This window comes from Panthera pardus, unplaced genomic scaffold (assembly GCF_024362965.1).
Source record: "Panthera pardus isolate Hobbes unplaced genomic scaffold, ASM2436296v1 HiC_scaffold_18, whole genome shotgun sequence".
NCBI lineage: Eukaryota > Metazoa > Chordata > Mammalia > Carnivora > Felidae > Panthera > Panthera pardus.
Window position 1 is genome coordinate 14,288,987 of NW_026526743.1, and position 14,352 is coordinate 14,303,338.

At 50.7% G+C, this 14,352-nt stretch overlaps 1 protein-coding gene across 3 annotated transcripts in view; it reads right to left on the reverse strand.

Annotated features, from left to right (window-relative positions):
• SPTBN4 (spectrin beta, non-erythrocytic 4) overlaps positions 1–14,352 on the reverse strand; it is a 77,342-nt gene that overhangs the window by 19,056 nt on the left and 43,934 nt on the right. For all 3 annotated transcript variants that reach the window (XR_008423342.1, XM_019432042.2, XM_053905930.1), the window contains 2 exons: positions 10,731–10,877; positions 9,242–9,505 (listed from right to left, as the gene is read on the reverse strand). Coding sequence is in view for 2 of the 3 variants with exons in the window: in XM_019432042.2 (XP_019287587.2) it covers positions 9,242–9,505; positions 10,731–10,877 (411 nt within the window). In the remaining variant the exon portion in view is untranslated. The remainder of the gene's footprint in view (positions 1–9,241; positions 9,506–10,730; positions 10,878–14,352) is intronic.

Below are 14,352 nucleotides of genomic sequence, written 5' to 3' on the forward strand. Positions count from 1 at the left end.
TGTAGTTGGAAGGCAAGTGACCACCTGAAAAAAATATTTAACACATATTAGAACAAGGAGCTAGTTTCTTTGACAGTCAAAGAATTCCCCTTCTCCCTGCTTCCTTTGTCTCCACTTACCACCATCAGATAATTCTGTCTTTATTTGAGGGTTTTTGTTTTTGTTTTTATCGGTCTCCTGCTTCTAGAATGGGAGCTTCATGAGGGCAGGATTTGTGTCAATTGGCCTGTGTATTCCTGAGCACCTAGAACAGTGTCTGCCATGTAGAAGGTCTTCAGTTGCGATTTGTTCAATGCCAAAGACAAAGGCTGGCCCAATGTGAACAGGCACTTCTCCCAGTGAAAAGGCAAACACAGAAGACAAACTAAGCACCGGAAAAGATGCCCAGTCTCACTAATCAGCAGGAAAATACAATTTAAAACAAAGTATCTTTCCCTATCCACCAGATTGGCAAACGTGTAAGGGGCGGATAATATCTAGTATTGGCGAAGATGCAGAGGGACGGTCAGGCACACTCAGCCACTGTCGGTCGGTGGTGGTGCAAATTAGTAGAGCCTTTTTGGAAGGCAATTTGGCAAGTCCTATCAAAATGTAAAAAAAAAAAAAAAAAAAAAATGTGCATACATTTTGACCCAGCACACTCGCACTTGCCCTTCTAGGAATGTAACTAAAGAAATACTGGCACATGTGCACAAAGATGTTTGTCCCAGGATGTTCATTGCAGCTGTTTGTCCAAGGATCACATCGTAGCAGAGTTTATAATGGGAAAAAATTAGAAACAAACACGATGCCCATCAAGAATGAAATGGTTAAACAAATCCACACCAGTATGGAATAATGGTCAAGACCTACTGTTAACAGAAAAAAGCAACTTAGGACACACATTTGAATATATTACATTTGTCACGGGTTGCACATGCATAACGATTCTGTGGAATAAACGAGAAATTAATCACAGATGGTACCTATTGGGGAGACAAGAACTCCATGAATGGGGCAGGGGTGAAGGAGAGACTTGTTGCATAGGATTTTTTTGTACAGCTTTTGATGTCTGAGCCATAAAATATAATTATTAAAAAAATTAAGCATTAAAAAATTAAAAACAGTAAAAATCCATGCAGGTAGTGAATGAGTGCACAGAAAGAGGTCCAGGAGGATGCACACCAAATCATAATTGAGGTTTCCTTTGGGTGCAGGAATGAAAGGTATGGTTAAGGGAGACTTTACGTCTTACTGAAGACTTCTAGGTTAGTAAGATCTTTTACCAAAAGAATATATTAATTTATTACTTGTGTGACTCTAAACAGATGGGGGAAAGCCATAAAAGCAAGCAAAACAATAATGAAATTAAGTGGTAACAGATTAGAGCAAATGACTGCAACTCAATACTCAAGACCCAAGAATCAAGTGAAGACTTTTTGTTCCAAAGTTCGGTAATGCAGAACTGTTGATTTTGCCAGCCCACCATTCACCCTTTCCTCTGCAGCACCTCAAACCCTGCTCTCAGACCTGAGCTTCCTGAAGGACTAAATGAACCTTGAGCTCCAAGGGTGGCCACATGACCCAACCTAGCCAATCAGAACACTGAAACCAACCATCCTGGCCACAGGGATTGGGTAACAGATGGCATGTGACCTAAGATCAGCCAATGAAAACTCTTCCCACTTTTGCGGGGAAAAGCGAGTGAGCTCAGGCAGGTGCTCTCTTTCCCATGGGGTCCCTTAGCTGTTAGAACATATGCCTGGGGTGCTGGGGGCCAAGTTGCCACCAGGAAGGAACAGACTCCCGGACAAGGAGGCCAACACAGAAGAAAGCAGGTCCCAGAAAAAGAGACAGATTGCCCAGGACATAATTTGAGTAACTGATCCAGCCATGCCTAGAGCTGCATACCCGCTGGATTTTTCAGCTAGGTGAGCCAAGAACCTCCCCTTTAGCCCAAGTCAATGTGGTTTGAAGTTCTATGAACTGCACCCTTGAGTCCCAGCTGATACAGTTAACAATCTGTAGGAGTCATAAAAATGGATAAAAATCAAACGTTATAACAAGTCAAAACCATCCAAAAGAAATTTCAAAAGGCATAATTACATGCTGCAGAAATCAAAGCAAAGCAAAATAGTCACTCCAAAACCCTTTTCACTAAGAAAATCACTGCAGCAATGTGTAGAAAATCAAAATGCAGGGGCGCCTGGGTGGCTCAGTCGGTTGAGCGCCGACTTCGGCTCAGGTCACGATCTCACGGTCTGTGAGTTCGAGCCCCGCATCGGGCCCCTGTGCTGACAGCTCAGAGCCCGGAGCCTGTTTCAGATTCTGTGTCTCCCTCTCTCTGACCCTCCCCCATTCATGCTCTGTCTCTCTCTGTCTCAAAAATAAATAAACGTTAAAAAAAAAAAAAATTAAAAAAAAAAAAAAAAAGAAAATCAAAATGCATTCGAATTCTGGAAACACATAAATCTGAAATGTTAAGGTTACAAATTCTAGTTCTCCGCTAGATCAAAATCCCTCCATAACCTGCCCACCAAGTGGCTGTGTGAACTGAGATGCAATAATTACAGGACTGACACTTTTCTACTTCTGCAAGAATGCCACATATTTTGAACACTCATTTAATGTGAATCCTTCCCTGTAAATGTGAGCAAAGGTTACAGAAGGACAGTTGGTCATTAAACACACAGAAAGATGTTTAGCCTCCTTCAATGTTAAGGGAAATGCAAATTAAAATAACCATAAGACACGGGCGCCTGGGTGGCTCAGTCAGTTAAACGTCCGACTTCGGCTCGGGTCATGATCTCACGGTTCATGAGTTCGAGCCCCGTGTCAGGCTCTTTGCTGACAGCTCAGAGCCTGGAGCCTGCTTAGGATTCTGGGTCTCCCTCTCTCTCTGCCCCTCCCCTACTCATGCTCTCTCGTGTGTGCGCAAAAATAAACATTAAAAAAAATAACCATAAGCGTCTTTCAGGGGCGTCTGGGGAGGCTCAGTTGATTAAGGGTCTGACTCGATTTCGGCTCAGGTCACGATCTCACAGTTCCTGAGATCCTGCATTGGGCTCTGTACTGACTGTGGAGCCTGCCTGGGATTCTCTCTCTCCCTCTCTCTCTGTCCCTCCCTCACTCATGCATGTGCACCTGCTCACTCTCTCTCTCTCTCAAAATAAATAAATAAACTTAAAAAAAAAAAAAGAGTATCTTTTACTTCTCAGATTAGCAGAGATGAGAAAGCTTGATGATGACCACTTGGGAGGAAGAATGCTGTCTCATGGAGGTGTGTCCACTGCCTTTTCAAAATCTCTCTCAAAAAGTTTAACACATACACCTTTTGGGCCAGAAATTGGACCTTGAGGACTCTTTTCTACAGAAGTGTTTGCACGTGGGCTCAATACGTATGGACAGGGATGTCTCTCGCAGTGGTATTCATACTAGCAGAAGATTAGAAACAGCCCAGAGGTCTCTCAGCAGAGGGCCGGCTAAAGATGGATGGTGGAGCCACCCAAAACTAGATCCATATATTCTTTGACAAGAGAGGACACCCAGGGTATTTTGTCAGGTGAAAAGGGCGAGCTTCAGTGTGGTCCATCTCTGTGTCAAGGGTCTCGTCCCTGGAGAGCGAGACTGTGCATGGGGGGGAGGCGGCGGGGAAGGAAGCCTTTTTACTTTTCACATTATACTTCTTACCATCACAACAACCATAGGTAACACATCCTGTTGCCTGCCCCCTGACAGGAGCTGCTCTAAGCGCTTGGCCAGGATTAATTTATGTAATCTTCACAGCACAGGAGGTCAGGAAGACGGGGATGTTTGCTTCATTCACAGCTGGATCTCAGTGCCTGGCCCTGTGCCTGGCACAGAGTAAGGTCTCTGTAAATGTGTGCTAACTTTGTTTGTTGGACTAGTCACTAAGCTGTTCTGCTTCTCTTAGCTGGGCAGTATGAAAAATTAAGAATTAGGGGCTCCTGGGGGCGCCTGGGTGGCTCAGTCGGTTAAACATCCGACTTCGGCTCAGGTCACGATCTCGCGGTCCATGAGTTCGAGCCCCGCGTCGGGCTCTGGGCTGATGGCTCAGAGCCTGGAGCCTGCTTCCGATTTTGTGTCTCCCTCTCTCTCTGCCCCTCCTCCATTCATGCTCTGTCTCTCTCTGTCTCAAAAATAAATAAACGTTAAAAATAAAAAATAAAAAATAAAAAGAATTAGGGGCTCCTGGGTGATTCAGTTGGTTAAGCATCCGACTCTTGATTTCAGCTCAGGTCATGATCTCACAGTTTGTGGGTTTAAGCCCCTCATCGGGCTCTGTGCTGACAGTGCGGGGCCTGCTTGGGATTCTCTCTCCCTCTCTCTCTGCCCTTCCCCGCTTGAGCTCTCTCTCTCTCAAAAACTAAACATTAAAAAGTTTTAATAAAAAATAAAAAATAATAAAAATTAAGAATTTTAAAAATTAGGGGTGCCTGGATGGCTCAGTGGTTAAGCGTCTGACTCTGGCTCAGGCCTGCTTTGGATTCTGTGCCTCCTTCTCTCTCTGCCCCTACCCCTCTCACATTCTGTCTCTCTCTCTCTCTCAAAAATAAATAAACATTAAAAAAAAAAAATAATTGAGGCTCAGAAAGGTGGGGTCACTTGCCCTGGGTCACACAGTAGTGGAATGGGGCCTCAAACCCTGGATGTGCAGCTCCTGAATCAGACTCTCCCCCTAGGCCATGCTGAGTTCATGAAGAAATGTGACAAAGAATGCTTGGGGGGGAGGGGTGTTTCCTTGGCCAGAGAAAGAGCCTTATTTGGTGCGGGGTGTGTGTGTGTGTGTGTGTGTGTGTGTGTGTGTGTGTGTGCAGGGGTGGGGTGGGTGGTAAGGAGTCCCCAGAGACTCAGCCTAGCAGCTGCAAATCCTCCAGTGCATTTTCCCCTGGCCCGTCCCCCTCAGATGGCAGGAGACCAGCCACCCCCCTCCCCAGGCAGGAGCCCATGGCTGAGCCAGACCAGCTGGTCAGGCCCTTGAGGACCTGGCAAGTGGGGGCTTGGGACTCCACCATCTGGTCCCTGGGCCTGGAAGCACAGTTGGGCAGGAGGCTCTGAGAGAGGACTCTGGGTCACGTGGCCTACGCCTCAGGTGGGCTCCCAGGAAGCCGGCGGCAGCAGCTGGGGAGGGGGGAGGGAGGAGGACACAGGACGACACAGGGATCAGGAGAGATCAAGGGAGAGATGGAGAACTGAAAGAAAAAGAGAAGAGAGTGAGAGAGTAAGGGAAATAAAGAGAGACACGATGATGGGAGACAGAAACTCCCAGAGTTTCCACACAGAGGAACTCGGGGAGCAGGGCCGAGAGACAGGCCCAGAGAGAGGCCGAGAGGGCAGACCACTCACACATCCACACCCCCTCTGCCTGAGCCAGCCCGCTCCAGCCCTGCCTGGCCCCGGGGCCTGAGGGGTGCGGCAGCCAGGAAATGTGCCGGCTGGATGGCGGCCGCCCGCCCTCCTGCGTGTGCCCAGTGTCTGAGCTCTCAGGCGGCCCCAGGGGACAGCGGGGCCTTGGGCAGCCCCTCCCCTCCCCAGCGGCAGCTCCAGAGGCCCAGCTGGGCTCCATCTGGGGGCCGTGGCCTACTGAGTCACTCCCCGCCGCCTCGGGCTCCCTCTGCTGGGGAAAGTCCCGTTCTGGGGCCTGCCCCGACTCCCATCTCTGTGTGATCCTGGCCAGACCCTTGTCTCTGCCGGGCCTCAGCCTCTCCCTGGAACAAATACTTGAACAAATGTTTCCTTCCTTGGGGAGGGAAGAGTAGGAGGCCCCAAATCCTCCCTCCAAAACCTAAATGGCCAAAAGAAAGACAGGGATGTTCAAGCTCACCAGTCACGGGAGAAAATACAAATGCAAACACCCATCCATCAGACTGGGAAAAATCTAAAAAGCGACAACACCGGGTGTGGGCGAGTATGGGAGGAAACAGGAACTCCCGTTCGCTGTTGGGGAGAGAGCATTAATTGGCAGCACGCCTCAGGCAAGCTATTTGGCAAGATCACGTGACCTGAAGATAGCTCTAACCTTTGGCACTATGTTAACGTTTCATATGTCACCCCCCAAAATACACTTTTTTTAAAGTAGGCTTCACACACAGCACAGAATCCAACACGGGGCTTGACCCCATGACCCTGAGATCAAGACCTGAGCTGAGATCGAGTCGGACGCCCAACCTACTGAGCCACCCAGGCGTCCCCCAAAACACATTTGTAAGAGAAGTTTATTTATTTTGAGAAAGAGAGAGAGCACATGCATGTGAGCAGGGGAGGGGCAGAGAGAGAGAGAGAGAAGGAGAGAGAGAGAATCCCAAGCAGGCTCCACACTTTCAGCGCAGAGCCCGATTAGGGCTTGAACTCATGAACCATGAGACCATGACCTGAGCTGAAATCAAGAATCGGACGCTTAACTGACTGAGCCACCCAGGCACCCCCCACCCAAAACACATTTTTATAAAGCAAAATGAGGGGTGCCTGGGTGGCTCAGTTGGTTAAGCGTCCGACTTCGGCTCAGGTCATGATCTTGAAGTTTGTGAGTTCTAGCCCCCCACTGAGCTCACTGCTATGGGTGCAGAGCCTGCTTTAGATCTGTCTCCCTCTCTCCCAAAAATAAATAAACACTTCAAATAAATAAAATAAAATGCAAAATGAGTGGGAGGGATACCCCAAACGGAAAACAAAGGAAATAACTGTTTTGCATAAATAGCAATGACACCAAAGGCCAGGAAATAACTACCAACTAACTTTGAACACACTATAGTGATGATACGCTCCATCTGGTTGAAGAAAATTAAAACAAAAATTTAAAAACCTGTAAACAAATACTGAAACAACTCCATAAATTATGTCTTTGAATCTTCGCTACGTCCACGTGAGGTCAGTATTATCATTGTGCCCATTTTACTGACGAAGAGACTGAGACACAAAAAGTGAAGTAATTTCCAGGTCAATCAGTTCGCAAATGAGAGAGCCAGGGCTTGACCCCAGGCAGCTAGGCTCCCACAGCCATGACCTCGCCCATGGTGCCCCACTGCCTCCCGTGGTCCTGCTGCCAACGAGTGACTTAGCATGATGGTGTTTCCCATCACACAGAGCAGGACCTGAGGTGTGGAGCTGGAGGCAAAGCCACTTGCCTAACATCGTATGGCTGGTAAGACGCAGTGTTATCATTCAAACCCAGACCCGCCTGATTCCTGGGTCTGTGCCTTTACCCACCGCAATGTGCTGCCAGGGAGGAATTAGCAATAGCAGTAAGACCATTAACAACGCTAGTAATAGTTTCCCCTGCACTGGCTGCCTTCTTTCGCCCTCCTGACCGCCAGTCTAAGCTTCTCCACCCTGCTCTGTGCCCCAGGGGCCTGACCCGTGCATGCAGATGGCCTCAATCGGCCCCCCTGCCTTCCGGCTTCCAGATGGGCTGGGCTCAGGACTAGCTACAAAATTTGTGGGGCCCAGTGCAAAATGGAAACGCAGGGCCCCTTGTTCAAATATTATGAAGAATTTCAAGACAGCGACAGCAGAGCATTGAATTTCCTCAAGTTATCCTCGGTGGGGCATGCTTTCTGCTTCTGTCTGGGACCCTGACAGTCACAGATCCTCGTTTCTTAAGAGCTCACGACATCCCCAGCACCTTTTCAAGGGGTGTGCAAGGTTACAACTATTTTATAAGAGTGCTAAGGTGTTTTTTGCCTTTATCACACCCATTCCCTTCCAAGAATATAGTGTGGTTCTGCAGGGACCATATGACCCGTGCTATTGTAACCAAATGCTGGCAGAAGCAAAGGTGAGAATCTTCTATCAAGCCAGACGGGAAAGAGTTGCGGCACTGAAAACAGTGCCAATCTTCCAGTGTTTTTTTCGTTTTTGTTTTTTGTCTTGGAAAATATATTCTCCACAAAAGAACCCTTTGGGCTTGACGTGTGATTGATTTCTTATTGCTGTTTGTATGTGAATCAAAAATGGAAGTATTTCTCAGGTTTAATTTTTAGTACAGTAAATATCAACAGGCATAATCCACCTGAACAAAAGCTCTTGGGGGATCTCCACGATTTCTAAGAGTGTAAAGGTGTCCTGGAGACCGGGCCATTTGAGAGCCGCTGCTGTGTAGAAAGCAATGACATCACTGGTATCAGATTCAGATCTATTTGTCTCTCTGCTCCTTTGCCTGTCTCCCCACTAGAACGAGAGCCCCAGGAAGGCCATGGTTTTTGGTCAGTTTTGCCCACTGCTGTATTCTGGCACCTAGAAGAGCACCTGGCATACAGTTGGTGCTCAATAAAGATTCGCTGCATGGATGAATGAATAGATGGTAATTAGTGTCATGCTTTTATTATTAGTCAGCTTGGTTTTTTGTTTTTGTTTTTTTTTTGTTTTTTGGGTTTTTGTTTTTTTGCCAGACCCTATGCCAAGCCCTTTAGGAGCATAACTATGCAGAAGATATATTAAAGGAGCAGTGAAAAATCAAGGGTGTCCTGGATTTGAATCCAGGCTCTTCATTTGCTACCCTGGGCCAGTAAGTTCACCTCCTGGAGGCTCAGTTTCCCATGGGTCATGGTCAGGCATAGTTCCTGGCACATAAAGGCAGGAGCTGTCACATCTTGAGAGGGTGCAAAGCGACGCCCACATTCGCACCACCAGCCATTCATGTCAAATGGTCAGATACTGACCGCTGGCCAGCTGCCAGCTAGAAGCGGAGATAAGGCAGACACTGTGTCTGTTCCCTGAGCCCTCTCTGTGTCCTAGGGAGTCACTGGCTAGCTGTGTGTCCCTGGGCCAGGTGCTTGCCTTCTGTGCCTCACTTTCCCCATTGGTAAAATGGGGGATCATAACGGGTTGCTGGAAAGAGGGAGAGCTTGGCACAGAGACTGATAGAGGAGGCTCTCCATGAATGTCATTCTTTCTCTGTGCAAAGCCATTCCCCTACCTCTGGGCCTTGGTTTCTCTATCCAGGAAACAGGCATCAGGGTCCTGTGAAACCGTCAGTGCGCTGGCTATCTAACTACTGCTTCTTGGTTCTGAATTCTTCTTCTCCCCTTTGTACCCCAGGCCCTCCAGGTGGTGGCTACCTCCAACATTTACTATTGACTGGATTTCCTCAGTATTCTCCTTCTGTTCTTCCAACCCTCCTAACACATTTGAAATAAATCTCTGTATTGAATCCCTCTGTGTAAGACACCTTGAGTGGAGTCTGACCCTGATTCCCATCACCCCGTGGCACAGGGAGTCCCTGTCTGGGTGAGCCAGGCCATACCTGTAGCTTCTTGAGCTGGCTGTTGACGGTGGCTAGGTCCCCACCAGGATCCACGTCTTGCAGCTGGCTTTCCATGTGAAGGAGCTTCTTGTCCAGCTCCACGAAGCTCTGCACCAACTGGTCGGCCTTGCTGGCCTCAAAGAGCTGTCTTGCCTTGGCCTGGGTGGTGCTCTCCAGCTCGGCCCAGCACTGCCGGATCTCACCCAGCTTCTTCCGCACTGAGGCCGCCAGCTCCGGCTTCTCCTGCATCAGTTGTTGGCCCTCCTGTCCCAGACAGGCAGGCGACAAGAAGTGAGAGGGAGGGAGAGGAAGGTGAGGAGGGACAGAGAAATATGGAGGCAATGGGACACAGGGAGAGATGTGGAGAGAGAGAGAGAGGGGCAAGGAGTTGGGGACACACAAAGAGACAGAGACATGAGGGGTGGATACAGAGACAGGCCCAGAGATGGAAGGAACCAAGATGTGGGAAGAAAGATGAGGCAAGAGACAGACAGAGAGACACAAACAAAGACATGGGAGGAAGACAGGGAGAGACAGACAGACATAGAGTGGTGGACACAGAGACATGCACATAAAGTCAGAAACACGGGAAGAGGGCCATAAGAAAGACAGATACATGAGAGAGATAGAGACAGAAGAGAAATAGAGGAAGAGCAAAAGAAGCAGAGAGAATGGACTTCCATTAAACTCAAAGAGTAGCTTTGCCCTGTGCCACCAGTTGTGGGGCATCAACGGCCATTTAAGTATTCAAGGCTGACTTGGGTGTCCCCTTTGAGTCACAGGAGAGGGGGTATTGAGGGCTGTAGGTCTAGGGGACCAGCAAGAGTAGGGATCAGTTTGAGGGTTGAGGCTGGGTTCCTCCAAGACCGAAGTCAAGCTCCTTGGTGGCCTAGAGCTACATATGTTATATCACATATGAAAAATAACAATACCGTAGCAATTAAGCTCCTAGGTGCCTGGCCTTGTATTAAGGACTTTACGTGCACAAGAGTCCAGGGAAGTAGCAATATTTATTATTTCCTTAATTTTCAAGCAGAGCAAACAGGCTCAAAGAGGTTAGCACAATTCCCCAAGGTGCATAGCTGGTAAGAGGCGTACACACAATTAGAGCCCAGGGTTGTAGGAATCCAAAGTTCACGTTTGGGCTTCCCAGGACTGCTGTAGCCTTTGTACCTGAACATCCATCTTAGGAGCTCCAAATGGAGTGAGAGAAAACCTGGTGGGGGAGTTAAAATACTTAACAACCAGGAAAGTAAGGGCACCACGCAGAAGAGATGCTAGCCATTTTACAGATGGGAAAACTGAAGCTCAAAGAGGTTACATGAATTCCGCAAGGCCACATTGCTAGGAGCAGATGTGGAAATGATCTGAAGTGGTTCAGAGATGTGCGAGTGGGCAGGGCAGCAGTGGAGGGCGCAGGAACCGAGATGTGGGTTCCCCGGAGGCCTCCAGCACCTGGCACGTGCAGAGGCACCTTCTACATCCTCACCCTCTCGATCTTCTCCAGCCACTCCTTATTCTGAGCCAACTCGGCCATGAACGCCTGGTGCCGGAGCCATCTCTTATGCAGCTTGTGGCCGTCTTCCCGCGTGCCATCGCGCGCCATTAGCATCTTCTCATGGATCCAGCCATCCAGCTGTGCAGGACAGGGGGAGGAGCTCAGCCGATTCCCCCAACCTGGCACAGCACCCTATCCCCTCCAGAAGGTTCCAGATTCAAAGCCCAGGCTGCTAGATTTAGGGGGAGGGAGGGAGGAAGGGATGGAAGAACCTTTGCAGGTGAGGTCTTTGTTGAAGGGTGGGCACAGCTCAAGCTCTTTCTTAAGGGGTGGAGGATGGACGGGCACCCACAGAATTCCCAACGTCTTAGCTGCCCTGTCCTCAGGGCAGCCCTTCTCAACTCCCCATAAGCCCCCAAAGGCATGGCTCCTGGGCCAGTCAGCCTCCTCCCATTCAGGACCAATCAACCCTCCAAAACTAGACCTTCACCTAATTTAGCTAACTTCCCGTTTAGTCCATCTTCCCCCACCATCTTCCCAATAGTAACACTTTGACCCTTCGATTCAGTCTTAGCCACCTCCAAAAAGGACCACTTCGAAGATTCCCAACCCATTCCCAAGGGTATCAAATGAAGCCTGTATCTAGCCCTAACCTCCCAACATGGCCAGATGAACCCTTAAACATCTTCCCAGCTAGATCCAAGTCTAGTTCTCCCCAAACGAGCCCTCCAATCTGGGGTAAACCCATCCCCCACAACCCAGCTCCAGCTTCCCTAATAAGCCCACAGGACTTTCCACATTCAGCCCTGGGACTCCAAGACCACAGTTCTCCTAAACCATGACTAGTTGCAGCCCCTAGCCAAAGCCAAACTCTCAAAAGTAAGCAACAGGGCTGCCTTCTCTGGCTCCGCGAATGAGCCTACCCCAAAATATAGTCCCAGACTCCTCAACAGGATTGGATAGAAGCTTCCTAAGCCAACCCCCTTCCCAAACTAAAGCCAGTTCTACTCCCCCCCCCCCCCCCCCGCCCAACCAAGACCAGTCATCTAAAATGCAAGCACAGAATAGAACCCCCTCAGCAGGTGGACCAATCACAAGGCTGCTTTCTGAGCGACACCCCCCCCCAAATAAGACTTATCCCCCAAGCCGGAATCTCCCTACCCACTCATGGCCAAACCTGGCACCTGGAACATTTTGCTCCTCCCCCTTTTTCTCCCCCCTCCCCCAGTCACAAGATCCTCCTCTTCCCTCCTGGAAGAAAAAAAAAAAAAAACAACAGACTCTAGCTGGTCTGAGAGGCAAATGCACAATTGCAGTCATAGCCAAGGACAAATCCTGAGCCGGCCAAACCCCACCCTGTGTCCCCTGAGCATGTGCTCCCTAGGGGTCCTGGTCAGCTTCAGACTCCGTCATACACACACACTAGAGCCAAGTCAAATGCTGAACCCCCCAACTCAATTCACAGGTTTCCAACACACAGGGAAGAGTTTGCCAATGGCAGGCACAGCTCCCAGGGAAGGCAAAGCCCCTAAAGGAGATGGTACTTCGTCATCAAGGTAAAGTCCCCCGAAAGTGACTGACCCCCATCACAGAGCGCAAAGCTAGAGTCCCAAACAACCAAGGAAATGGCCCTCAAAATCAGAGCCCCCGAACCCAGAACAAATCCAAGACCCTCATCGTCCAAAGCCGACCCTCGCAAAAGTGATTTGCTGCCATCAATCATCTAAGGCTAATACAGATCGCGCAAGAACCAAGGAAGAAACCTCTCAAAAGGCTGAGAACCCCCAGCCCCAGGGCAAACGTCAAATCCCCCATTACCCAGAGGAGAGCTCCCTAGAGAGGATGAGACCTCCTTAAGCCCCAGAGCAAATCCAGACTACCTCCGGAGTAGCCTTAGAAGTCCCCCCCTCTTTCGCTTCCCTCCCTGGGGACCCGGCCCCTCAGTCCCGCCCGCACCAGCACCGCGGACAGCTCCCAGCATCCCTGCCCCTCCCCAGGGCTGGGGTCCCTGCGCGGGTCCGACCCGCCCCCGCGCCGCCCGCGCCCCTCCCTCCCGAGGCCTCGGCAGGCGAGCACGCGCCCAAGCCCCCTCCCCCGAACGCCTCGGCGGGGACGCGCGTCAGCCCCCTCCCCTGGGCGCCCCGGGGACCTGAAGTGGCAGCGGCGTTGGCGGAGGAGCGTTCCTGCGGCGGGCGGGCTCTCGCCCCTCCACTGCGACGGCGGTGGCAGCGGTGGTGACGGCTGAGACTCTAGCGGATGCGCGCCCCCGCTCCCGCCCCCGCGCCGCGGCAGCGCGCCCGCCCGCGCGCGCCCCCTGCCTGCCTCCGTGCCCGCCTCCTTGCCGGGCCTCAGTTGGGGGGTGGAGGAGGATTCACCACCTCTCTAAAGCTTGGGGGGTGAGGGGAGGGTTCTGCGCCATCTCAGATTATTGCTAGCTACTTGGTCCAGAACAATCTCACAAGAGGGAGGAGGAGTTCCTGGACCTAATCGAATGGCTGGAGGGGGGACCTGGGGCCTGGGCTACCTCCGCCATGTGAAGTATGGGGTGGGGGTGGGGTGGGCTCTTGAACCATCTCGAATGAGAAAGCACTCAGATTCCTGGCTATCTCAGAAATACAGATAGAGGATATGGGAGGAGTCCTGGAACATCTCTTATAAGATGTTCTGCCAGAAGGACTTATAAGATAGACTGCCAGAATAATCTCCATTGGGAAGGAGGAGGACAGGGGGTTCCTAGACCCATCTCTAGTGGGCTTGTGTCCCAGACCCATCTCTAATGAGCTTGAGTTATGTGGGGGTGGGAGGTATGGAGGCCCTTGTCCATTTCATATGTGGGGACAACAATCTCCCATGGGGTTCACCACGGAGGGTGTCAAACCATCTTTAATAGGAGGAATTGGGAAATAGTTCCTGAACCATCCTTGTTTGGGAGGAACTTGGGTACTGGATCATTAAGGAGCAGGGGGCAATGATCCTGGGTAGATGGCTGCGACCAGGATCATCTCTGGGGTTAGGAAAATGTTTACCCGGCCATCTCTAATGTGGTCTAGAACAGTTTCTATGGAACGCAGGGGAAGGAAGGGGAGATAGCATGTCTCCTGAACCGTCTCTAATGGGGAAGGAGACCTGGACCATCTCTGATTTGGGGAGATCCTTACAGATGTGTAGATCATCTCTAAAGGAATAGAGCTTGATTGCTGGACACTCTTAAAGGGGTTAAGGCTTGTTTTTGACTGAAGTTGCGCTCTGGGCCTCTGGTCTACCCAAGCCTGCTCCTGACCCTGCGTCTTCCACCGCTCTCCCCAGCAAGGCGCTTCTCACAAATCTCCCGAGAGAAAGGTGAGATCACCGCGCGTCCCCGCGGGACCCGTAGGCGCGAACGCGCGCCGTTGCCAGGGGCGCCCAGGGCCCCTCCCTCCTTCTCCACGGGAAAGGAGGCGGGAGCCGCGGAGCTTGCGCACTGAGGCTGGAATCCGTGCGCCTCCTGGCGGCTCCAAGTGAACGTCGCTCCGCGACCCACTTAGACGGGGCGTCCCCGCCCCCATGGCGCCTCAAGCCCAGGAACACTTCCCTCCCTAGGAAAGAAGTCACTGTGCCCAGCACAGCTGGAGTT